General features: G+C 35.4%; 1 protein-coding gene across 3 annotated transcripts in view; it reads right to left on the reverse strand.

The window, feature by feature from the left end:
- FAM184A (family with sequence similarity 184 member A) overlaps positions 1-27,950 on the reverse strand; it is a 38,442-nt gene that overhangs the window by 4,525 nt on the left and 5,967 nt on the right. Inside the window, exons 4-15 of one of the 3 annotated variants that reach the window (XM_031054046.2) lie at positions 27,467-27,664; positions 24,151-24,273; positions 23,257-23,418; positions 21,280-21,405; positions 20,936-21,082; positions 9,809-10,021; positions 8,691-8,844; positions 8,105-8,232; positions 5,749-5,933; positions 5,128-5,274; positions 2,094-2,211; positions 1,298-1,402 (exon numbers count right to left, since the gene is read on the reverse strand). In XM_031054046.2, the coding sequence (XP_030909906.2) occupies positions 1,298-1,402; positions 2,094-2,211; positions 5,128-5,274; positions 5,749-5,933; positions 8,105-8,232; positions 8,691-8,844; positions 9,809-10,021; positions 20,936-21,082; positions 21,280-21,405; positions 23,257-23,418; positions 24,151-24,273; positions 27,467-27,664 (1,806 nt within the window). The remainder of the gene's footprint in view (positions 1-1,297; positions 1,403-2,093; positions 2,212-5,127; positions 5,275-5,748; positions 5,934-8,104; positions 8,233-8,690; positions 8,845-9,808; positions 10,022-20,935; positions 21,083-21,279; positions 21,406-23,256; positions 23,419-24,150; positions 24,274-27,466; positions 27,665-27,950) is intronic. The other 2 variants (XM_031054047.2, XM_031054048.2) reach the window with 2 other exon arrangements.

The raw sequence follows: 27,950 nt of genomic DNA on the forward strand, positions 1-27,950 counted from the left end.
TTTCAGAATTTTCCAGCAACCTTTATCACATAAAAACAAAGCATTCAAATTGTATCCAACCATCCTGGTATTGTCTCTACTGGGCCCAAGCTAAGATCTTTTATGCAGTTATGCATAAAAGTCAGGCAGCCGCATATAAGCTTGTGAGAGATGCTGGGCTCCTGAAAAGCACAGCAGAATATTGACAATTTGCATCAGAGTTTGTGCAGAAGTGGGAAGTACACTCATCTGATGTGAAACTACAATGAGGTTTAAGCTAAATTGCAGCCTGATCTCAGATAACAGAGCCTGGACCTTGATCACTGGAGCTCTCGGGCATCTGAGCTGCTCGTGTTGTGCCCCTTGAGTTACCCTTTGCTTCAGAACCTTCCTGAGTTCTTCTGCCTCTACAGCTGGGACAAATCTCTTCCCTTTCCATGCAGGTGAAACAACCTATGGGTTATCACAAGGAGGAAGGAAATGTCAGAGGACTCAATCTTACTCCTGAAGTGGTGAAAAGACATAAAATTAGGGTACTCTACTGCAGTCTATTCCCGTTCCTCATGGAGAAATGATGCTGGCTTTTGAAGTGACAGGGAGGCACTATGCCTGCACTGGCTGCTACTCAGCAGGATGAGAGAACTGGAAAATGCTTCTGCTGAAGTGTTCGTACTTGTATAGATGTTAACAGTAACTGAGAAGGCTAGAGACTGACTTCTATCTCCTGCTGTCCCCAGAGTTCATACCTGTTCTGTCACTTCAGTTCTCCAGAGTTACTGTGTCTTTCTCCATTCAGACTCATTCCATGCCCTTCTCATACTCTTCCCTTTCCCCTTTTCACCTTTATTCTCTTCCTTCAGTGTCCCCTCTCCCTCTACCTTTCTAATGCTTTTCCATCCCAAGCACCACCTGGAAAGTGAAATTGCCCTTGCAATTTCCAAAATAGCCAAGAAAAATGAGGAATCTACCATTGTTTGCAGATATCACTGTTTTTCACTATACACTACAGTCCAGTCCTCTCTTGCCTTTCTGTCACTTTTTCATTTTGATTTTGCAGTTTTGTGAGAAGGAACTGGTTTATGTTACAGGTGTCTAGCAAGCCAGGGCAACAACATCAATGGATCTTTCAACAACACAAAATAAACGAACCTACACAAAAACAGAGACAAATGAAAAACTATGTTCTTTGTTTTGAACATGTCTTTTAAGAGTGATATATGTTTACACACAGACACACACACCTATATTTCTTCTTTTACTATATCCTAAGTTTAGATTTCTTTTTCTTCACTTTAGCAATGAAGTCCATGGAACATACCTTCACCAATGGATTAATAACACCAACATTAGGGCTTGCATTAAACATTTTGTTGTAGTTAGTCTCCCTGTTAACTAGCTCCAGCTGATAGAACTTTTTGTCTTCCTAAAAAGAAGAAAAAATAGAAACTTCTTTTTATGCATTTTCAATGTTAGTGGCCAAATCTGCCTACAACTGATCCTAAATAAATTTATGTTTACATTTTAAAAGAAACTGGTAACTCTAAAACTTTCATTTTATACTTAATGTTATATACATTATTATATGCAATAATGTAATAATTTCTATTTATGCAGTTCTGCTGCAGTATCTACACTCCTGAAAGTGAGCTTAGCCTAATGGATTATGCACTGGGAAAGACTCAGTATGGCTGACTTCTGATCTCTAATTAATTCTGATTTCCTCATTCCTTCTTGCTTTGGAATCAGGATCTAATCAGATTCATATGATTGTTGTGTTGTGCTCTGAATTTGGGAAGCTTAGAAACCTCATAGAAGAAGCTATTTCTTATATGGCTTACATGGCTGGCTTAATCCAGGATAGGAGATGTGAGACATCTGATCAAGGTCATACCGAAATAAGTTTTTGTAACAAGATATTATGCTTGACTGTGTAAACCTATAGCTATCTAATTAGTTTAACCATTATGAGTGATTAGAACCATAGGAGTCACATGATAAAGAACATGAATAACATGCTAGCAGGGCTGGTTCTTTAAATACATTTTAAACACTTTGAATTAGATTAACTTTTGTCTATGTTGAGATATTAAACCAAGAGAGCACAAAAATCTTACAATCAATTTCTTTATGAGTTGGTCCCGCTCTGCAATTAGGTCTTTCAGTTCTGAGATAAGCTGCAAGTCTTCTGGTCTTGATTCTCTGTTTTTATATTTTTCTTCCATTTCTTCTAAACTTTATAGGAGAGAAGAATACCCCCTTTAGCCTGATCCAGTGTAAAATGATGAATGAATAGTCACATCTTTGATTAGTACAAAATTGTTCAGGGAGTAAAAACAGAAGATGGTTTTCTTATAACCTTGAAGTAAATAAATTTCTATGTTATCATTCAGCTTTAGCTAGTTATTAAAAAAAACTGAATTCAACACTAACCATAACTTTTGCTCAAGTAACTAATAACCTGGGCAAAAGTCTAAACACTTTACATTCTTCTTGGTCATGCAGTATTATAGGTTTGAAAAAAGACCTCTTGGAAGTCAGACTGAAAATTAGGTGCTCAATACCATCATATAGACAGGAGAATTACAGGTAACATAGCTAAGATGGATTCTTATGTAAAATATAGGGACTACATTGTCTTATATTTAATATTGACAAAAATCTTGAAAGGTGTCCATTTGCTTTCTTGATGAAGAAAACAAACAGTATATATATTTTGTAATAGATGACTATTCTTAATGCATGCTTGTGAGACTGGGGAAACTGGATAGACAGCCAAGGCTGGCACAGTCTTCCTCAGTTCATGTGCAAAGTACTGGAGCAAAGATATCCAAGTACAGTGAAGACTAATAGGTAAATAATTCCTCTCCACAAAAGCAACTTAGTACACTAGAGATGAAATAAAGGAATGAGCAAAAGAAAAGCAGTAACACTTGGATATTGGGACATTTGGATTAAGAGAAATGTAACAATTGATAACATTTGAAAAAAATATGAGGAAATTTTAAATGCCTGGTGGAAAAGCATTAAAGGAGAGAAGTGAAATAAGCCAACTGAGAGAGGAATTGTACAAGTAACTGCATAAATACCCTTGTTTCTTCTGGAAGAACAACTTCTGAGAACAGGACGATTTAAAATGATTGTGTCTCCTTAAAACATAAATGTAATGCTCATGATGCTGAACAATGTTCAAAAGAAAACTACTAAAAAACTTTTCTCACATATTCAGCTCTTGCGTGCATTTGTGAAACAAGTTTCAGAATAGATTCAGGAAATTTAACAAATACAATGAAAAAAAGAAATTATAAAAAAAAAAATTCCCAAACTCTCAAAAAAATCTATGAATTTAAGGTGTCAGCTCAAACTTAATTCCACCAGACACTCAGAAGCAGATGTATTTTCTTACTTCAGGTAAATGTTTTCCCTTCAGAAGCAGCTATGTGATTTTTACTGAATTGCATCTGAAAATCCAGTTCACATTAAATTACATTTATAATCTTCAAGTAACCTGTATGTAACCTGAGTAGATTATATAATGTATTTACATAAAACATGAACGTGAACAACATGGCTTTATTTGCAGAAAAGGCATTTGAGTCAGCAGAACAGAAATATGCTCAGCTGGGTTAATTTTGTGTATACATTTTCTGCTGGCTTAAGCTATTGTACACAGATCCCCAGAGTATAGTGCATGGTTACACACAGCTGTCATCTTATTTTCAGATATTTCAGAGAATTGTGGGGTTTTAATATTTCAAAGAGATAATATGTAATTTCAAGACTCTGGCTGTAGAGCCTGACTAATGATACCCACTCTCAAGACACATTTTCCACTTAATAAATGTTCACAAGGCCATGCTTTAGGTAAGGCTGAACCTGGGGAAACAGTTACTTAAGGAATGGCTGCATAAAACTACTTTGTGAGGTTTTTTTAACACAGTTTCCTGTTTTGGCAGAACCCTGCTTTAGTTTAAGTAGAGAGAGAGAACACAGTGAAAGGCAGGGTGTAACATTTGCTCTCTTCAGGCCAGTGGCTGCTTCCCTCATAGCCCTAAGTTGAGCAAGAACCAGGAGTTGGGAAAAATAACTAAATTCAGAAAAATTCAGGGCACTGAAAACCAAACAACTTCATGGGAGAAAAAGTTGGGGTAAACAGTTTCAAAACATAGTTCTGCTGGCAGCCTGCAAGTATGTTTCTTGTACAAGATGAATGCAGCAGTAAGGAGGTGTGCTTAAGGCAAGTTATCCCATTTATCAGGGCACCAGAGTGTGCATCTGGATGATTACAAGGGAGTAAGAACTAGAATTTTATACCCATCTTATCTGAAGACAATTTCTGAGTGTTCATTATCAAGAAAGAATTAGATCCGTTTGGGCTTTACTGTGCATTTAAAATTGATATTTAACTGTAAAAGATTTCTATTGTATATTTAGGACCAATTATTTTCTCTGCCATAAATCTTTTGTACTGCAAATAGGAATCCTTCAGTGACAACTTTGTGTCAGGAAGCCTTCAATGTGCTATGGAACCTCAGCCAGAAACCCTGACCAAAAATGGTACATCGCAGACAAGAGGTAAAGATGTGGGAGACAGGAAAACACTGGCTAGATGGCATGCTACTACATCATTTTTGCCCAGAGGTGGTCTAACCCCCAGGTGGCATTTTCACTGAGAGACACTCTAAGTATTCTGTTATAATTATGCTCATGTAATCCATTTCAGACACTAATTTTCCTTATGCTAGCAAACCTGAAAATGTTTACATCACTCCTGCTCTAATCAGACTTCTTAATAGCAAATATTGCTCATAAACTTGTTGAAGAAACTCTTGTGTTCTCAAGAACGATGTACTAAAGCTTGAGAAAAAGCACTTGAAATAATGTTTTCTCCGATTTCTTAAGAACTGCACAGATTTAATATCCTTCCTACTTGCAGTTTTTTGGTCTCAAATCCCTAACAGTGTAACTTACTAAATTCTCCTAAAGCTTATAAAATTGTGTTGCCTAAAGAATGCAAGATTAGGCCCCACGCTTGACTGAGATTTTTGTACATCTGCATCTCTGCAATACCTTCAGAAATTTAAGGACACCAGAATGAATTATTCACTCAAACACAGCTACACACAATTTTTTTAATGCAACAAAACTTACGAAAATTGTAAAGCTGAATTAATTTCCTTGAGCAGCTCTTGGGTCTTATTAAAATCTGCCAGCATGCTTTGTTTTTCTCTGATGTGATCTGCTGTCAAGACATCCAGCTCTTTCTCATGTTTCTTGCTTAAATCTTGCTCATGCATCCTGTTTAATTTATTTTTTGTTAAAAAGAGAGTTATTCTAAAATCAGACTTGTTTGCTCATCATGATTTTCTGCCATGCTTCTAACGGCTTTTACACAGTATCAAACAACACAGAAGGATTTACTGATTCATGGAACTCCACTACTTAGTGTCCTCCAACCTTCTAACTTTTTGCATGGAAAATGCATCTCCTTTAATGCTTTTTTAAATAAAGAAACAATGAATTAAACAAAACCAAAATAAAACCAAAAAGCAAAACCCAACACTGTTGCTAAAATATGCCAAAATGTATCACTGTATGGTAATATTCACTAGCTTTACTAGTAATGGACATAGCATTTTCTAAAGATGCCTACATGATCTATAACATCACTTGATTAAGAGGATAAATTAAAAGCTGAAAATGGTAAAATCTCGTAAGTAAAACAGTACATGAAATAATGCACATTTTTGTTCAGAGTGGAAAAATTCACACCTGATCTGTTGGTTGGATTCACTGCGTATTCTGAGAACTTCTTTCCCTTTAAACTCTAACTCCTTGGTCAATGCACTTATATTTTCATGAAGATGCAGAATCTCTTTGTCCAGTTCAGCTATATGATGGTCTCGGTGTCTCAGTTCATCTTGTAGATCTGATATTCGGCATAAAAATTCTTTCTCCTATGATACAAGTAGCAGCAGCAAAAAGTATTTTAAATAGACTTGCCTCTCAAAAGCACAATACTTGCTTTTGGAAGGTAACAGCTGAGCAGAATTTTCCACTCAATAGACAATTTTTTCTGAGTTTTTCATGCTGACACAAGTTATAATTAAAACAGAAGTTTTTTTTTTTATTGTGTACGAGTACAAATAAAGAAGAAATCTTAATTTTGTAGCAAGCAATTTCCATTTATGAGAACATTTAAAACCTGTCATTGCCTATTAAAAGTTTCTATAGCTCATCACATTTTCCTTTTGATGACACATACAACAAAAAAACATATACCACTAAGAACCAGGTTATTCAGGTCTTTCTACCTCTTCAGCACACAGTATAGAGAAATTGTTTTCCCCTTTGCAGGCCCCTACAATGGGACAAAATATACGATATTTTCAAGATATATGCCCCGCACAAACAAGTGCTTCAGAAAGCTCCTATTTTAGGTATATATAAACATCATAAATATCTCATAGCATAATATGTAGACAGTAGTTCATATAATATTTCTGTTGTGTCCAATAAATCAATAAAAATAATTCTTTTTGCATAATTTCAAGTATCTGGAAAACTTATCTGTAACCCATCCCAATGGTTTTATTAATTAATTTCCTCAGTTTCAAAAAGACTGTAATAAAATTGACCTTTTTTCAGTTTTCCATTTCTATCTATTCCACAATAATTGATGATCATATTGTCTACACATATAGAAAATCAGCAGATATTTCAAAGTAGTTTATGTGTAATTGTGCTTTGTGCCTTCAGGCACCCAGGAAATATATACTAAGGTACAATTTTCATAAGACTTCTTTAAGAATAAACCTTTAAAAATAACTCTACCTGCCTATAGGAAGACCATATTAAAGCAGTGGGAAAATTATACCCACATATTTAAATATTTTTCAAAGTAGCAAATATAATCATCCTGCTCAGAACTCACTGTACCCAGGTCCGCTCTGACCCTGTGAACTGGTGAGCATTCAAACACAGGAAAACACAAGTAATTGCTTTGCCCTCTGTACAACTAAAACTTATGCTTAGCAGACCATTCTACAGAGGCCAAAAGTACATGGAATTTGTGGCTGGCTCAAGGACTCAGTCTTGTAACTTAAATTTCTTTTTCTGGTATCTCCTTTAGGTGTGTGTATCCTCCCAGATCCTGCATGTTTTCATTCCCCACTGTGAGCGCCACATTTCTGCCCCTAGAAACTCGTTAAACCAGCAGGGAAGAGAAAAGAAGGGCTCATCGTTGACTATTTGTGTAAAGGCCATATCCAACTAAACTTGTTTCCTCTGTTTCCTCTGTTAATATACTTCTAAAACTATTCCACCTTCCTGGTCCTGGGCTAACAGTAATTTAATCCTAAAAAGCCTATTGTATAGGCAAATAAAGAAGTAATTTCCTGATCCTCTTACTTCCAAGAATCTGGCTTACTTTCAATAGAGATCAAACTTTGAATTTTTAATTACTACTGGAAAAACTGATTATGTATGGAGTGAAAAATGGAAGATAAAAGCGAATGAATCAGTTTGCTGCTGAAAGCAAAGGAAGCTCATACTGGCTTTGGGATCTGGGGGCTTGTTTTGGGCTTTGAGTGTGTTTTTTATGAGAAGCAGTTGCAAGATGTTAGATCACCTTTGCTTTATTGAGATGCTCATTTATATTTTCCAATTTTCCTCCTGAAAAAAAGAACAAAATACCCACAAAAAAACCCACCAACTTGGATACCTCCTGAGTTTGAAGAATAATTTGGTTTTAAACACCCACTTCTCAGCTGTATCACTTAGGCTTCAGAGATAAACAGCTTTTAACTTTTTAAGCCCTGAGGGCAGCTAGGACAAGTGAGAATCAGCACTTTATACAATCTAGTGTGCTCCCAAGCAGCCACACGATTCTGAGAGGAAGCTGGGTGATATGGGAGACATTACTAGGCTTGAATGAAGTTTGTTGAAGGAAGAAAAAGCTAAGCAAGGAAGTTTACGTGAACAAGTAAGGATGGCATTATCTGCTGGTCCTGGCTGACCTTGAAGGATTATATGTTTGTTGATTGTTCACAAGGGTTCCTGCCTCCAGCTGAGAGAGAGTGAATACTGATTATGCAGTTTTACAGTAAGTTGCAGCAATGCCACCTACCTGTCGCCTGCCGAGCTCTATACTTCTTTCAAGCTCCATTTTGGCAGCTACCAGTTCTTGCTGATGGTTGTGCCTTAGCTGGTCAATTGCTGCTGCATGTTGATGATTTAGCTCTGAGCGCAAGGAAGCTAGTTACAGCGAACAGAAAGAACAGTTGATTTGCAAATGTTTACATTGATTAACAATAACAGTCCAGCTCCCTCAAATACTGCTGCTGAGGAAACACACACAGCTTACATCAGCCAAGCAACTGTCCTGTCATTCTGTTCCTGCAGCTTTCTGAAACATTCTCCATCATAAGCTCTGGTTGTTTAGTCCTACCAAAAAAAAAAAAAAAAAACCAAAAAAAAAAAACAACAAAAACCCAAAAAAACTTACAGGTAACATTTTTCAGAAATGAACAATGTGGGCTTACCTGTTAAAACATACACTGATATTAAGAGGAACAATTAGGTCAACACTGTATGACTCAGAGATACAGTACAGTGTTACAATGCACACACATGTATATACATGCATGTGCATGTATGTTTGGATGAGTAGAAATAATGGTTTTGGACCTGCTTGCAATTTGAAAATAGTATACCTAACATAGCTTTTCCTTCATCCTCCAGCTCAAATCGTAAAGTCTGAAGTTCCTGTTCCATCTCCAATTTGAAACCTTCCATGGCTTGCTTATGTGTTTCTTTCAGTGCCTGAAGTTCTTCTGAGTGCTTCTGTTGCAAACGTTCTTCTAATTCCTATGAAATCAAATTTGAAAAAAAATATTTTATAACAGCTTAGGGAATTTATAAAATATTAAACAATAAAGAACTAGCAACAAAAAGCAGGCATCAGCCTACTCCAAAAATTGTTAAAAATGCACAAATATTGCTCGTATTTTCTTCTCTTACTAAGTTATCCTACTGTGCTTTTAGTTTGTGCTGGCTGATAGTTATCAAGATTACCTGTGCACAAACTCTCATTCTGCTCACAGTTGGAAAAGAGACAAAAAACGCAACAATCTACTGATATATTTACAACAGCAAGCAATGTGATAGGTACAATTCATAAATGGGTTTAATGTGCATACAGTACGCATTTGGGGACTTTTGTCCCCATTAAGGGAGGGCAATGGGAAAACTGATTGCAAAGGTACACTCTAGATATGAATTTAAAAAAAAGGCTTAAGATACACACCATATTATGTACTATACATTGCCAAAATTTCAGTTCTAAAGCTGGTTTAGGCAAGGTTTTAAAAAAGTATCTCGGTTGTGACACTGTTCTGGATATTAGTATTATCCTGCAAGTTGCAGAACATAGTTTACACAATTTTTAACGTAATGAAAATATATTATAAAAGGAGTAAATTGATGGGAAATACCAGAAAAAAAATGCGAAATTAGATAACTATAACAGAAAATACAGAGAAACCTATTGCAAATCACAACTAGAATATCATGTTATGGATAATGATGTCAAACTACTGTAAAGCAACATGTCTTGATAATTTTACACATATATACATGTGTGTGTATATATATGCATATACTGTTTAAAGCAAGACATGAAACAATGCCAGTATTAGAGATGCTTTTCAAAATGTCTTAATTTTAGCTGAACAAAAATGTTACTGTTGGACATCAGCTGAAAGGAAAATTAGTAGTTATGCAGACACTTTACACAAATTGCTAAAATGGCAATTTGTTCAGATAAACATGCCTTTTGTTCTTGCTCTTTTGTTTCTTCCATGTTTTGAAAGGCAAGGATATGGGCTTCCTGAAGTGACTTATGCCTTTGTTGATGCTCCTCTTCTAATTCCTGGATCTCCTGAGTCAGCCTCTGTCGCTCCTGACTGAACTGTGCTTGTAGCTGTTGCAAAGAGCTCTGTGACTGGGAAAGCTGCATTTCCAGATTCTGCTTCAGTAAGGAGATCTAACCCACAACAGAACAGCAAATATCCATTAGTCATTCATGCTAACATCAACTCTGAAGAAAAAACATTCAAAAGAAGAAAACACTTGAAATTTTAAAGCCAGAACTTTTTCTAAAAGACAGACAAGCAATGCCATCCATCTACTGAACTTGTGGTTAATATTATATCTCAGATATAATAATTAGCTTTAAATAGTTTTGTAAGGGCTATTGTATCTGTCAGATTGCACTATAGCACTACCTATAACACAATTTTTCATGGCTCAACAATCAAAATTTATTTCTAGGTTTTGCATGAAGTTCAATAAAAATGACACTATCAAGGTCCAAAAATCAAACACTTGTTTGTTAAACTATTTTCAGGGGAATATCACACCAGTTCTGTAAGGAAAATCCTGCAGCAGACAGGGAAGGACAGACTGTGACATCCAGATTGATGGATTTTTGTATCTTTTGATATGATATGGTACTATCTTACTGGTAAGTCTTTTTATTTGAAAAGAAATGGTAGCATACCACTCTACATCACAAATAAAACGTTACACTTGATGGATTTCCACACACACACATTTTTTCTTAGCTCAGTAATACTATGAGCGTGATTTCTCTACTGGTTTTCAAGATCTAAGTAATCTGAGCCACAGATACTTATTTTCTTAGACATACGTGATTTTACAAATTATGCTTTTCACCCAACAAGCATTTCAATACATTAGAATGCTCTGTACTCCTTGAAAATGTCTCATTTTATACCAATGTTATTATATTAATAATATTTGTTCTTCAAATCTTTTTTGCATCTTTTCAGACTGAAAATACAAAACCAGTATTCCCTTTTGAGCCAAACACAAGAGATACACCCTCCAATTCTTAAAACAAGATTTAACCAAAGAGAATTTTGCTACAGTGACTCAAAAGAAGGAAAAATAAAACTGCCATGAAATGAAGAATTTGAGTCAGTAAGGATACTTTTTCAAGCCTCAGAGCATTACATATAATTGAATTATAAATGACAGTCTGATAGTGTCATTTGATTCAGCATATCTTAAAATTAATTATTACAAATTAATAACTACATTGCACATCAATTTATTGACTTACAGAACATTAACACCCACCACTTAACAAAAAATTAATAGCAGCATACCCAGAACAGCTTGCAGCATGAACATTACTGTCAAACATATGGCTTTTCTTTTTCAGAAGGGCACAGCTTAAGCAGATTTGAAAGAAAAAAAGCTGCACAAAAGAAAATTAGCACTAAAACACAATAAGCAAATTAATTTGAATGAAATGAGCATGGCTCATTGCATTTCAAATTCACCAGGTCTTTGTGTCTGGGCATTTATAATCTGCCTTCTAAGTGTACTGTATCAACAGTATTTTACTTCAGGTACCTTTGAAGGAGTATAGTGAAGGCCTATACTACCTTCTGTAATCTGAACTATTCATGTAAAATCTTTTACTAAGTACATTAAATATAAACATAACACACAAATTGTACAGTGTCAGAGCAAAGGTTTGTTTGATCTCTGGGTCTGCCTCCAGAAATGGCCAACCCAGGTTACCCAGGGAAAACAAAACCAAGGCATAAATGTAGGGATCTTGACTTTGAAGTTAATAAGCATCTAGAAATCTTTTTTACATCAGAAGAGGTATTTTGGGGTAAATTAATGGAACATTCATTAAATACAACCATTATGTGAATCTATAAAAGCTTTTAGTATCCAGTGTCCTGTGGCAAGTTTCATGTAGATGGACCACTTGGACATACTTGTAATGGAAAGGAGTCAAAAGCAGTTCCCTTTTCTTACTGCTCAGTACCTTGACTTTTTACAGCTATTCTGTAACCCTCCAGACAATCGTCCTTTCCACTCTAAATAACTTTTTATAAGCTGCAAACTTTCCTGCCTTACTTACTCATAAACAGCTTGCAAAAAAAAAAAAAATGCTAAACATCAGTATAACTCCACCGATGATCTACCTGCACACTGGTAACACTGCATTTAGCACCTAATTTTCAACCAGTTACTTATACAAAAACTTTCCTCTCATATTGTGAAGTTCTTGTTTCCTCAGAAGACCCAGAACTTCTCGGTACAGTTTGGGAGAAAGTCCTGTTCAGTCCTGCAGAATCTCAAGTAATTTAAACATTGTACTCTAAAAACCCTTTAAATAATAACATTCAAATGGAGTCAACCATGGAATCTTAGCCAACCTTCTATTAACATGACATGGAAAAATGTATTTTTGCTTAAGTTTTATGTCTCTCACTTAAAGTCCTGCTCCACATTCTGACAGTTCTCACTATAAAATTTATAAACGTTTTTAGCATGGGCAAAGGGCAAAACAATTTCAATTTCTTTCTTGGAAATGCAGAAAACATTTCAGCTGAGATGATCAAGATAAGTCTGACATCTGGCCAGGAAGCCATCTTAGAAGAGATCAGGAATACCCTTCCCAAGAGCAGTTCACACTTCCACCAGATTAAAGTGACTGCAAAACCAGAGCCTGAAGTGAGTCAGTCTCTGGAGATGCCTATTTCCATCAATAGACTGTACAGGAAATAAAGGACAATGAGAATTAAGTGATCTGTGCTTCTGTGGTTCTAACAGGCAAGTCAAATTAGTCTACCCTTCTCACAATATGTGGATTGGTAGGGTTTTTTTGGTTGAAAGTACATGAAATATTAAAAAAACTGAGTTATTTTTAGAAGAGTACATAATTTTCAACATTATTCTGATTACTCAGTACATAAACTGATATTCTTAAGGGCGCAATTTTGAAAACATTAGTGCCTCCCTTTGCATGTCTTTGGCTCATCCCTTATATATAGTCTTGTACTGAGAACTCAAAAAGAAAACAGCTCTAAAAATTCATTATTCTCTGAAATTTCAATGTTTTTATCCAAGGTTTTCAGCACACTAAAAACATTGGTAAGAATTTAATAAATAAATAAATAAATAAATAAAAAGTATAGAAAGAAAAATATTTTGGCTACAACTATGACTTGCACTGCAAAACTGCAAATTATAATACAACATCAACCTCATGCTTTAAGGAAAGCTCTGCAATACACATTTGCACTGCCCACAAGCTTGCTTGCTTAAACAATGACATAAAAATGCTGCTTATAGTATGACCATGTACATAGTGTTTGATGTCCAGGGATATATGCACATTTACACAGATGAATGGATGTGGTACACAAGCTTTTGATAACTAGTGGCAAACATTCTCCTCTCAAGTATTACCATGTATTCTGTTTCCTAGGCTAAAGCTTTAAAGCAGTACTATAGGATATATGCAGGTTTATTAGTGCAAACATGCCCTGTTCACAAGCTGTAAGTGCAAATCACTTACATTGCTGATAGATTTATGCAAAGCTTCACCGAGACAGTGCCGCTATGAAGAAAAGATCACAGGAATAAAGGGAAACATTCAGAAATCAACTAAGTAAAAGAAAAAAGGATAAGGAAGGGAGAGTAAAACATAGAACATTAATTATAATTTCATCAGGGAAAAATAAGTTGAAAACTATCTGGAAAAAATACAAATATGTTGCTTTGGTTTAGTATATATATACACTATTGAACACAGAACAGAATTATGTGTTTTCCTATGTTATGTTTTGAAAACATCCAGGATAGCATTATCTCTTCAACATAATTTTACTCTTTACTCATATATTATGCAGCTGAAACGTTTTCAAATTACCCAACTGTTTCCTCTTCTCCTTTATGACAAATAATTTTGGGAAGAAATCATTCAGTACACCCATTTGCATTACTATTAGAAAAGATGCCATGTAAGGACTATATCAATCAGTTGTGTCTCTGAAATATCGTAAGCATATTAAACATATATTAAAGATTATATTTCACTGCTAACAGGCGGAAAACAAGTTTAGTCTGTAGTGAAGATAGATTTATATTAAATACTTCATTTATTTTTCTTAAAATTCAGAATGAATTGGGTACATAAAAGACTCTTGAAAGTCTCCAGCAAAAAAACTTCATGGTCTACTTACACTACAGTTGATTAGTAATGAAAAGCAAAATATAAAAACATATTTCCAAGTAAATGTTCCATATGAAATATTATTGATCATACAAATCATACATGCACAGAATAGAGTTATCAGAAATGAAGTGAGTGCAATTTCAAATCCAGCATGACCAATTTCCCCTTTTGTCACAGGTCAGTCAAGAAGATCGCCTTCTCCAGGAGACAGCAGGTATTTTCACATCAGCTTGGAAGCCTATAGTTAGGAACTTTTAGATAATACTTTGTCAAAAAACAACTGGAAATTATTGTTCATTATCCTGAATCTACAAGAAGACACGACACAAAAATACACTACTGTGATATAGCCAAATGTCTGATGCTAACATCACAAGTGGGCTACAAGTAACAATTTTCTATGCAAGGGTGTAACACTAGGAGGCACCCCCCTCCACCGGACCAGACAACAGACGCATCTAACAGCTCCGATCTTAACATCAGATTTTAACATCGCCAATGTGAACAAATCCACCTGTTTTCTAATGTGCTTCCATTCCCATCTGTCTGGTTTGCTGGGGGGGGGGGGGGGGGGAAGGGAAGGAGAAGGGGGGGGGCGGGGCTGTTGAATGCAGAAATGATCTACTAAATAAACGCTCAGTTTGAAGAAGTTGAAGGACTTAATGTTGATGGACATATCTAGGCACCACTGTAGTACAACTAAGAAATATTTAGATTTTACAATTGAAGAAGTAAGGTTAGTAGTATCCTACACTTACAAGAAATTCCAAGTAAAAATACTTTTTGGAAACTAGATTCCGAACTCTATCCTATTAAAAAGGCCATTTATGAAAGTGAGAATTGCCCCATGCTACTTGCAGAGTAACAGATTGCTTTCACCAAGAAACAAACTGATCTAATAAGTAAAAGTACTAAGATGAGGTAATCATTTAAATACATGTGATTTCACCAAACTTAGAAGTTTTCCAGAGATATGAAAAACAGACAGAATCAAAATGAACTTTTGATGAGGGTCCTGCACTAAACCCCTCCAGTTCAGTTCAGTATTCAGTTTGTTACTGATTTCTTAGGCCACTTCACTCAGAGCAATCTTTCTGCAATCCATATTTCCTGATTGTGGGAGAACGGTAATTATCTTGTGCAAAAAAACCCAAAAAACTATTAAATGCTCAGACCTTACTGGCCAAAAGAAAAAAGGTTACTTTTCAATAAAATTTGACTTACATATTTGACATTCCGTTGTGTTCTAAAACCACACATAGAAATGTTGAATATACAGTAAATACAGCTTACTGATTTTTAACAAAACTTGAAATACAAGTACTTTGAAGTCTAAATATTGTATCACCATTCAAAAGATTGATTGTATCAAGATCTGACTTCAGTACACAGCTTACTGAATTTTCAAATTACTCCTGGCTAACAGGAATTGTGTTCTTGTTCAATACCCTAGACCCTAAATGGGGAAAGTCCAGCTTTATCTGTTGTATCAAAGCAGATCTAGATCGCTATGCAGTCTTTGCTTCATTTTAAGAATGATCTCCAGCAAAGACTGCTAACCTTTCTGAAGAAGAAAACCCATGTGTATCCATCATATGCTAGTATAAAAATTTTTCCAAGATGCTGACTGAAGAAGCTGGAGGACCATAGGCATAAATCCATTTTTGCCAGCTAGCAACAACTTCCCCAAAACTCTCCCTCAAGATATGTCCTCGTTTTGAAGAGAAAGACTGATTTGTCAGCAGATGTACTGTCTCTGGCTGCACAAGAGCTTATGTGACAGATGACCCTGCAGAGATTTGGAAAGCAGCTGTTCCCCACTACAATGTTTTGTACTTGGCTTAAGGCTTGGAGTGGAAGAGCTGCATCAAAGTTTGCCCTCTCTGGTAAGGAAAAGCAGCAGTTAGAACCCCTTCCCTTTCTCTCAAAACCCAACAATTTTCTACGGAGGAAAATGAACTATATATCAGGTGTTCTGGAATGTGTAATGATCTCTGGAATCTAATTGGTCCTGATTTCCTCCCGTTTTTATAGCAACCCTGAGTAAAGGTGCTGTGTCCAGGCTATCATAGGGTGGGGTACTTACCCTGCTGCTTTAAAAAGATGAGCTCTTTTCCAGTTGTAAAAGTCTATCAAACTGGTAGGCAAAATGACTGTGTATTCTGACATTTCACCTATTTGGGGTTTGGATTATATGCTTTTAATCTGACAAACTTCAGGTTCAGTGGTTGGGGAGGAGACTATCATTTGAATTTCCCAGTGTTTTTTAAAGTTTCTGGAATGGTACTAAGGCTGCATTTAATTTTACTTATTTATCATAATGCTGTCAGGACTTTAAAGTTTATTTACCTTGGCTAATCCTTCCTGGAGCACAGAGGCATCTCTCAGGAAGCGCCTTTAATCTAGAATTTTTTTTATCTGCTGAATCTCAAAAAAATTTTGCCCCAATTAATTATGTCTCACTCCTTCCAGGTCCACTGTTATCATCTGTTTTGGACCTATGCCAAAGCTACTTGACCAACTCTCTGACACAGTAAAGAGACTAACGGTAATGTTTTAAAACTAGATTCTTGCTAGAATTTTTACCTTACATTTAAGGGGAAAACATACTGATACAGGAACAGAATTTTATTTGGGCAATGGTGTAACTGTTGGATTTGGCTTAGGTTTCTATTTACCATTTTTGGAAGTATAAACTTAACTCCAAATATCAAATTAAACTCTTTTCTGACTCACGCATCATTAATTACACACTGTACCAAGAATTTAATGTTCATCTCCATCCACTGACAAGTAGAACTAAAGAGTCTTTCAGCCTTATCCATATTTACTAACTGAAACACTGTCAAACAAAACCTGGTAATACTAAGTTCCAATTAGAAGTTTATAATCAGAAAGAAATGTTTTCTGGATATGAAGATACTGTAATTTCAAACATCAGTCTAGATGTATTTTTAAATTTAATTAAACACAACACCATGAGAAAAAAAAAATGAAGAAACTAAAAGAGAAATGAAAAAGAACAAAGCTAACATTTGTTAGTATTCCTAATGTATCCTACTGGAAATACCTAGAAAACTTTATTTGTTCTGTTGCTTTTGTTTGTCTGAATTGCTGAGTAACTCTTAATTGTAAATGGTCTTTAATGAACTTCCTCCATTACATTCAGAATATTTTAAACAAAGAGTAACACAATGAACAGAGCACAGTACGGGCTGAATGGGCTAACCATAAATAAAAGCTCAGAAAAAGAGATAGTACAGCTGAATGTTAGGCATTTGTTTTCATGCTCAAGCTTCAGACAAAACTACGACAACCAATGTAGATAGAACAAATCTTCAGGATCACATCTCTATATAGACAAGGGAACCCAGAACAAGTAGGATTCTTTATTAAGAACTATGGACAGTCATGAAACAGGGTGAAGCACCCTCAGTAGTTGGCGCTCTGAGGGCTGCAGTGACTCTGGACTATATGATTATTCACATGTTCATGTATAATAGTTTTTGACTTGCTTAAAGCATAGATTTCCCCATTGGAATACACGAGTACTGATTCTTTTAAATCAATCGTGAGTGGCAGGATGAGTGTGGACACTGGATCTAAGCAGAAACTTACAAAGCTTCCCAGTTCTCTGTGAGGCCTGCAGAACCTACAGTGCAGTCCCATTAAGAGCAGTTTTGATAACTGTAGTCACTTTTCAAAGATTCCAAGAACTGCAGAAATTTGTGCTCCTTTGGAAAAGCAACAAATATCTACAGATGAAAGGAGAAGCATAAAATCTTACCCTCAGCTGCATTCCAGGTCTCTGTTCTTTGCTCCCTCTTTGGTACAATTTTTCTTTTCATTCTTTTGAATTTCAGCATTTTAGATTTCAAAGTGCTTTTTAAATCTTGCCCAAAATCCCTTACCATCCACTAGATGTCACAGTAGCCTTACCAGTATTGTTGAATACAAGAATAATGAAAGAGAATTTGATGGGGAGTGGAGTGTTATTTGAAATTTACCTCCTCTCTCTCTCTGACAGACAAGCCTTTAGACAGTGTGTTCAGGACAATATAAAGTGACAGGAGGCAGAGTAAAATGATTCTGTGCTGAAAGTTAATCTCCTTTCAGGAAACTGATCGAGGGTATGTGCAAGTTACTTCTCACAGAAATTTCAAGCATCCATTTGACAGCAAATCTTCTAAAGGATTACACAGGCTGTGGAACAGGCTAGTAATCCTTGTGCTGGGGAAGGAAAGTAGTGTTTCCCAGTTCTGCAAATGTGGATGCGTGTCAGCTCTGCTATAAGCATCTCCACATAGGCATAGACAGAGCACTAGCTGAAACCAGAAAGAGGTAAGAAGAATACAGATCTTAACCTGTACGTTTCAGTTGTGCAACACAGACAAGCTGCTTTAAAAAAGAAGATTCCTACTATATTGTCCATGGCTGAAGCCCTCTCAGCAGTAAAATGTTTTTAGGATAAGCGTTAGAAAGCCATTACACAGCCAAAAGAAATGGAGAAGAGCTACCTCACCTGAATTCATATTTCATGAAGACACTCTCACATGGATTGATGTAGAAGTACTTAGTACAATTTACAGGAAAAATGGGAAAGCACTTTCTTTTTATGTCTTCTAGAATAATTTATCCTATCAGGGATAAAAACTACACACTTGGTCTCTAGATACTGATCTAGTTAACCTACCAGCCACATTTAACTGTAGATAGTAAGTGATGCTTTGCAACTAGTAAGAATGTGTTTAAGCATTTAATCAGCTGAATAGCATTTTCTCTCAAGAGAATTATTTTACTCATAATAAAGCTATACTGTTAGAATAACAATAATCCTACATGCATTATATGAGGGGTTACTTAGCATTATTGGTACAAAAGTAAAAACATTACCTTGTTATGCAAAAACTAGATCTTACCTACCAAATGTGCAACAACTAGAGGGCAGAAATTTGCAGATTACTATAACAGAATTAAAAAAAACCAAGCCATTTTTAGTACACTTTATAGGCTTTTTTTTTATTTAGGATTTTTTTCAAGTTTTTGCCACAACAATCAACAAGGACAAATGCAAAGTCCTTTACATGCTATGTACTAAACCCCTGCACTAGCTCATACTGAGTTAAAGATCTGCTTTGCATAACCTAGTTAATGGTAGGCTAAGCATGAATCTGCAGTGTGGTCTGGCAGTATACTAGGCTGTAGCAACAGCCAGTAGTTTGAGGGATCAGTTTCTTTGACTTGGCACTCGTTGCACATTACCTTAGGGGGAGCACATTCTGTCTCCTCCTCCAGTTCATTCAGCTTTGGTTGCCCCAGTACAAGACAAACATTGATAAGCTTGAACTTGTTCAGTGGAGAGCTACTACCAAGATTGCTGAGGCTGGAACATATATCCTTCTGATGGAACCAGGTTTGTTTAGTCTAAAAAAGAGAAGGTTTTCTGACACTTAATAGCTTTCCAGTACCTATGCGGTGGTTACAGAGGAAGTGACTCAGCCTCATCACAGTGATGCACAAAAGGATAAAGAGAGACAATGATCATAAATGAAAACAGAAGAGGTTCTGTCTAAATATAAATAAAAACCTCACTATGAAGATAATAAGCACCCAAAGAGATTATTCAGAGAGGCTGTGGAATCTTTATTCTTGGAAGTTATTCAAGACCTGACTGGACAAAGCCCTAAGCAACCTTGTTTAAAATCAGTGTTGGCTGATTTGAACAGGAGGTTGTACTAGATGACCTCCTGAGCTCTTTTCCAAAATAAGTCAGTCGTTGACTCTACAATTCAGGTCAGTGCAGCTCTCAGAGGCTATCGTAAGTATTTTAAAAGTTCTAAACCACAGAAAGCTTAACACATCCCTTTCAAATTGTACTTTCATGGAGAAAATCATATTTATAGGTACACTTTTAAAGAGTAAATGAAGCTTGAGTAAAAGCAGTAACAGAAACATAAAATCAAACGAGTCAAAGTCTTACTGCATTCATGTTGTAAAAAGTAACAGACCAAGCACTTCGAAAGCCTTCAGCTTTTATGAGCCTAAGCCACAAGATTTTACAAGCTTAAATTCCCTTGTCAACAAAATAGTTATGTTGCTGTAAGAAACTGTATAATCAAGCACATGTTCTGTTATTAGACTTCTCAAATTAGACAACAAATTAAAAGCCATCCCACAATAACATCCTGAAACTGCAGTCATTTAAAAAGTTTCAAAATCTGTTTCTCTTACTTTAAAATGTATTTGCTCATTATCAACTATTCTTTCAAATTGTAGTCAATTAAACCAGTTCTATAGCATTTATGGTTTGAAAAAGTACAAAGCAAGTATTTTCTGTGAATGAGCTAACATAACTGTGTTTACGAGTTGCAACTAACAAACTCAATACTTACAAAAAATTAACCCAAAATAATGCTCAAAATCACTTAAGAACAGACATAGCTGTAATAAACATGTAGAAACTGAGGGACATTTTGACTTTCCAGTGACTTGTGCAGTGTTTTTATTGCAAAGATAAGGGATACCTCTAAGTGAAAATAATTAGAACTGGTAAATATTTACAATAGAATAGGTAAGTAGACAAAGTATAAAATAAATAACCAAATAAACAAATCTTATAAGTGAAGAGGTGAGACTGCCAATACCCTCCACTCCCCCAAACAAAACTGTAAAAGGTTCTATTCACATTTAGTGTAAAGAAAGGGCATTTTTATAATTTTAAGGGAACTTGTTATATTACTTTAAAAGTTGGATAATTATTAGGTTTAAAAAGCATTATGCTAACAAATTAAATTTCAACGACAGATGTCACAGCCAATTTCATGTTGTCAATTGGTAATAACCACCAGAAACTAAACTGTAACTTCTAACTCTCAAAGAGACCATAGTTACCTGGTCTAGAAGATCTTCAACTTTTTTTTGCCATCCATCCCTTGCTGCTTTTTTTTCACGTTCTTTTAGCTGCAGCAGCTGAGTCATGGCTGCCTTCTTATCCTCTTCATGCTGCAGCCTCAGCTCTTCACGAAGTTTATTACATTCCTGTCTAAAAGCAAAGGTGAAATAACTAAAATGCAGTGGAACTTGTGCAAGAAATGAGGGAGAATTAAGAACTCTGTAATAATTGCTAAAGTTTAGGTAATAACAGAAGCCCTTCCTTTACATTTCATTTGCTATTACATTTGCATGTAATACATACTTCATTTCTTATTAAAGAATAAAATGAAAAAAATCAATACTTGCCGAAGATTTTCTGTCCATTTTACTTCCAAGTCACGAGCCATTCTGTCAACTTTGAACTTTTCCTCTTCTCTCATGGTAGCAATCATTGCCTCATGCTGTTGTCTCTCCTGATCTAGTTCCCCCTGAAAACACAAACTTCACAATAGAGACTGATCAGCAGCAAAAAGGTATTTCAAACCTTAAATAAGTGTATTTATAATAAAAGTGTCAGTTACAATTGGCTTGTAAAACTTGAACTTTTTCAGTGTGTGGTTCCTAATTACACACAATCAATGCCTATACATCTGCTGGTATTTCTCACTTGTAGAACAGAATTCTGCATTCCTATAAAAAGCTATAACAAGCAATTTTCCAATAAGTCATTCTGGAATTAATCTTTCCAAATACTGTTACACTGAATCACATAATAATACGTGTTGGAAGGAACCTCAAAAGGTCATTAAGTCCTGTTAATTGCAGGACTAACTTCAGAATTTCTCAGCTTCTTTGTCAAGCATGATTTGAATTTTTTTTTTAAAGCAGCAAATATTCAGTACTTGAATTTCAAATCTTGGGCTACCTGGATTTTATATAAAGTTCATGTACTTTTTTTATGTTTCTTGACTGGGCAAACCTGCTAGAAACACGGTTTCATGGTCTGAACACAGAAAAAAAAATACAAAATTCCTATCAATTTCTGTCCAAATTTTACTTAGAACAGTATTAGGTACTACCTAGAAAACATACTTACATGAGTGTTTCTCAGCAGTGCCTGCTTCATCCATGAGAAGCAAACACAGCCATCTAAATTTAATTAAGGCTTTTTAAAGTGATTTTTTGTAGGATTTTTTCACGTATGTATTTTAAAATATGTTAAGATTAATATTATTGCCTGTAACCTGCTATATATGAATATTTAAATGTTATAATAGATGAAGAGAGAAGAACTCATTAGATTATAAAGACACTGAGAGAAACTATAAGAAATACAGAGGAAATACAAACTGCAATAGGGTGCCCATCTACTGACCATAGCCAAAGAAATAAATAATAATTAAAAACCTACAACCAAAAAAACTCCAGACAAACAAACCCCAAAATATTCTGTTTCAGGTTGGTTTTGTTAAGAATATAACACCAGTATGAAAACAGATCCAGGGATTTACTATTATTATTTCTTTTAATATTTGCTGCTCTACTTCAAACATTTCTGTGATCTTGTAAATGTATGTTGTTTACTGAGGAAAGAAAAAGGAAAGGTTATACTTAAATCGAAGGAGCTACTGACAGATTGACAGTTCCGTTTTCATGTAGGCCAACTGAAACAGCAATATATTTGTGCTTAAACAAATTAATGGCTTCAGTTGTATAAAGTGGTCACATTTTCTGGATGATAGTCTGCTATCCTTCAAGATATAATAATATATATCTTTAAAGTATTCTTAAGCATCTTCCAAAATTCTAGATTTGAGCCTGAAACGAAGACTATGCTCATTACTTGAGGAAAACATGGAGCATAAAAATGAATCTAGAGCTAGTGAGCTCTGGATCTTGCTTTGCACAAAACCACGAAACTGTCTGGAATAGCATTGGTCTAACAGAGATCTTTTTTACATTCTGAGGAAACTCTGTTAAGCCTCTGAAAAGTCCACCTCTGGATTTATTTTCTTTGAATACACTTTAGCACAATTTATATTAACCACAGAAAGATGTTCCTGCAGCAATACCCATTAAGTAATACAAGTGTTCTGAAAACAAAACCCAAACCCACCCACCCCAAACCAACCAACACAAAAACCAAACCCCAAACCAGCCCATCTTAATTTTCCATTTTTTTTCTCTCTGCTTAATATAAAGAGAAATCTCTTTTTAACAAAGCCATATGAAGTTCCTTCAATGATGTGTACACTACAATACTTCTTGCCATTTTGAAAACAAGACCAAAATCACTGTGACTGTACTTTGCACAGTTTATTCTCCAACATTCTGGTTACCTCAACACTATACAATGAATCTGTGGTCTCTCGCAGTCTTGCTCTAGTTAATTCTAGTTCTTTCTGGAGTATCTCCTGAGCTTCCTGAAGGCTGGAGATATGCCCTTCTGCAGTACCAAGGCCTTGCTCACTTTTTCGTACTAGGTCTTGCAGCCGAGACACCTGTGACATTAAAAAAAACAAATAACTGTGATTTCCATACTTAATAATAATGGCAGCCAAGTCATCCTGGCTTCATTTTCTTCCAGTGTGTTGTAGAACAATACACTTTTTTCTACGTGTTTGCGCTTCAGCTCCCCGTCTATAAAATAATGATAATTGTATTTTTTTTCCTTCAAGTAAAAATATTGAGCATTGTTCACCAGCTATAGGTGAAAAACTTTGTAAATACATAGGCTGCTAAAAACAGGATAACTGGAGGCAAGGGGGACCAAAGGACAACAGCTAAGGGGAACTGAAGTTTTTCAGGCATTAGTAGTGGTCTATGCTATTGCGTTTGTATGTTGAGATAAATTCATTCACACTGAATTTATTCATTGCAAGAAAAGACTAACCTTTGGTTTGCAGGTAGGAGCAGCTAACAGTTATAACTACTCTTGCTGTTTATTAGCATAATTATATGCAAACAGAGTTTATAATATACACAGGTACATACACATGCTCTCCCAGCACTCTCTCTATCTGTACGCAACCCATAAAGTGTTTACAAAAAATACTATTTTGTACCTCAGTCTCTTTTGCTTTGTTAACTTTGTTAACAACAAAATCATTGCCCAGAAGCAGTCAAGTAATATCATGTATGAAGAATACCCCAGTTTAAGCACAAGATCATTATTGGTAAAATGTGGTCTAGTGCACAGGACTGTTAGCTGATACAATTAAGTCAGCACTTGCCTCCTGATTGGCAGAAGTCAGTTTTGTTGTCAGCTCTTCCTTCAGGTTTTCCAGCTGCTGTCGGAGCTGATTCTTATCGTCTTCCAAATGTAGTTTCTCTTTCTCAAACTGCTGCTCCAACTCCTTCAGAAACGAAAAGTATGGAAGAAATATTAAATTCTTGTCATACAGTCATCACAAAGTACAGGTGTACCACATGAAAATTATTCCTCCTGGCATAAACATTCCTGATCTCAACTAAGAATTGTCCTTTCTTTAAAGTGTTACAAGATGAACATTTATTTCCTTCCACAGTGGCAGTAGTATTCTTTTCAGTTTATTTTCTGCTCTATTCCTTGATTAATTTCTAATCTAACAGCCTTGATTAATCACAAAGACAAGACAAACAGGACTTCCTTCTCAATTACTAGTCTCACCTTGTACTTACTTATGAAAATCATTGAAATGATATCTGCTTTTACAGATTTTCAATCTGAGTTGAAAGAATGCAGAAGTTTCCACTTTTCATGGAATTAAATTGGTAATATGCTTATCCTTCAGCCTTTACTCATCCATCTCCTACACATAATCCCCACAGAAAACAGTAAATCCTAAAAATCCAGACTGAGCTTTGGGAAGTTTTTCAAGCTGTTACAAGAAAGGAAAGAAAGCTCCACGCCTTATCTATAAAATGTATGCAGAACCAGAAGAAATTAACCATTAGTCTTCAAGTTCAACTACATACACAGAATCAAATACCACCTCTGTTTTGGTTCAATCTCTGTGGAATAACAACGTAATCCTGAAATTAACTCTTTCGGATTAATCACATTTCTTTTACATGAGCCTATGCTGTACATGCATTTGTTAGAACTATAAATTCATGCTTCAGCTTTACTAATATTTGGAATATATTTTCAGAATAACACTTTCTGTCACAAAATACTTAACATGAAACTTTAAAATTAAAGGCATTATTACATATTTCAGTGGAATATACTACACAACTTATAATACGACAAATTATTCTTCAAGAAGATTAAGGCTGATAAGTAAGGTGTTCCAGAGCCAGGTAATACAATAGGATCTTCTGTGCAGCTACAGAGGTTTCTTTATTAACTCCTTCCTAAGGCTTAGCATTGATTCAGTGCATCTTTGTAGCCCTGAGCTCAAATATGTGAGATATCAGTAACCTCTCAGAAGCAGATAAGAAAATACAGACCGGAGCCACACATGGAACAAAAAGTACAACTACAGGCATTACTGAGGTTGCAGATAGCAAGACAGTTAAGGGCTCAAGAAGTCGAGAGGAAAGACTGTCATGAAAAGATGTAAAATGCTCAGGAAAACTGGGGAGCTGCTAGACAGCAACTTTGATGTCAACATACAATCCAAAAAGCAACGGAGGCCAACACTTCCTCAACCAAACCAAGAGACTCCTCAAGTGTTTTGCTGGGGGTGGTAAGCATATTAAGCATCATAGCTTGTTCTAGCACTCCATTAGGGTGCGCAATAGCCAATAAATAATTTGTGTATAAACTGCTTGCATAATCTCTGTTCATGGTGGAAGTTGATCAGAGTGATAAAAACAGAGGGTCACTATACTAACTTTCAGTTATACACTGCTATACAATGTAACTCAACAAGTACCTGTTTTTTTCCCAAGCCCAGATTACCACCTGAGACAAATGATACTTGCTTAATGCAACTTGCTCAATTTTTCTTGTTCAAACTGTGAAATCTGCTGTCTGCAGAATTTCACTAGTGCTATTCAGACCTTATTCTGATAACTGAGTAATTAGTTCTTTTATGATACTTGTCAGTACAGCTGTGCAGTACTGCAAAACTATTAGCAGCTCTATTTTCATAATCCTATGAACTGATGCCATTTTTACAGCTCATTTTATAGATGGAAGAATTGAAGCAAAGAGATATATTTAAGCCATTTATTGCGTCTTTTTCTCATTCTTTAGAATTCTCTTCTATTTTTTAAAACCTTTCCAAACCCCAGATGCCTTTCCCAGTCTTCCAGTCCCAATAAATCCTCATGTTCTCTATCCCAAGGCTCCTTGTACCATGCTTCTTCCTCATATTAAACTCAACTCTTCTCTACATTTGAGACTGACTGTTTCTTCCTTGAATTACTCAAATAACACAAAATGTGCTTAGCGAGATAGGTTTGACAAGAAGAGACAGTACACTGATGAAGATTTACTGCTATCTTGGCCCTGATATCTTTTCATAGCTGATTTTTTCCTCGCTAAAATCAAGTTTCACATGCCTCACATTTATAGAGGTGTTCCCTATTTTAACTGATTTAATTAAGAACAAACATTTTATGGTATTCTTTGCTTTATTCTCTATATTAACTTGAAAACAAAAGAATAAAGAAAAATATTCCCAGAAACCCTTAGGAGACATTTTTTTTAATGTCTGGTATGTTTAAACTTACAAAGAAAGTAGACCTGAAAGATCAGATGCATGTATGTCTCAGAGAACTACTTCCACTACTGGGAGACAAGAAAAAACTCCTTGGGATTTACTCAAAACTAAGAAGCAACACACTAGTAAAGTAATTAAAAAAAATAAAATCAGTCTAAGATGCACACCTCTAACTACAGCTGTGTTTCTCAGTATAATTTTCTGTGAACACACTAGAGGAGTATAACAAATCCTTAAACTAGACAATTAATTTTAGCCTGTATTTACTGTATAAGGCAAAAAATTGTGTCTCAGGTACATGCAATCAGATTAGGAAATAATAATTTAAAATTGGTCCTCTCATTCATCGCAACAAAAAGAGACCAATTTTGTGAAACAAAGAAAGCCTTTTACTTGCAGCATTCCAGTCAAAAGTAAATAAATAGTCAATACACAGTAAGCATAATTTATGCAATGAGATAAGTTTGGAACAGCTGTTGTTTTCTGAGTATACATGTAGCCAAGTACAAATATAATAACTTTTTGTATTTCTGTTTATTAAAAAATTAAATATCAGAGTAACATAACACCTCCTTCAGAAGTGATATACCAAGGCTTCTTAATATGGGTCACAAAACCTGGGAAAACATAACCTACTCTACTGAAAAAGAAAGTTCTGTAATCTGAGAATTTCCCTTCGGTATGCAGACAAATGACAGTACAAATGCTCTTCTTTGTTTTCCGCAAGATACATGTTATTTTAGTAAAGGCTGAGAAGTTTCTTCAGTGAGGCCCAGCAGATCTGCAGGTAACTCCAAATAAAACTGGCCATGCAACAAAACCATGCAGTCCAAGGTTCAAACTGTAACATCTGCTTTTTGTAGTATGTTTTATTGCTAAGAAAACACAAACCTACCATCTGCAGTTTTTTCTTATCCTTATTAGCATTAGTGTGTGCAGCCTCAATCGCAGTATGGTGTTTCCATGCCAATTCTTCTAAGGTCTTGGAATGAGCCTCTTTTAACTGTGCAGCCTCTCCTTCCAATCTTGCTTGCAATTTTACCAGCTCCTTCTCATAATATTCACGCTGTGACTCTCTTGCTTCATTCACTTTCTGTAAAAAAACAAAAATAAAATCATTTCTATGAAATGGTAAAAATTCAGAAAAGCAGCACTAAAAAAATACAAACCATTACTGATAGCAGAAATCTACAAAAATTAACTTCCCTATAAAACAAATTGAGCAAGCAGTAAGCACTGACTAAATCATTCAGTAACCAAAAGCGTAGATTCAATATATCTCTGCAAAGCAATATATCCTTTTTAAAATATACTTTTTGCTCTATTTAATCTGGGGAAATATCAATAAGGTATCAAGCCTGTAGTAAATTTCAGTTCAA

The sequence above is a fragment of the Melopsittacus undulatus genome, chromosome 3 (assembly GCF_012275295.1).
Source record: "Melopsittacus undulatus isolate bMelUnd1 chromosome 3, bMelUnd1.mat.Z, whole genome shotgun sequence".
Lineage (NCBI taxonomy): Eukaryota > Metazoa > Chordata > Aves > Psittaciformes > Psittaculidae > Melopsittacus > Melopsittacus undulatus.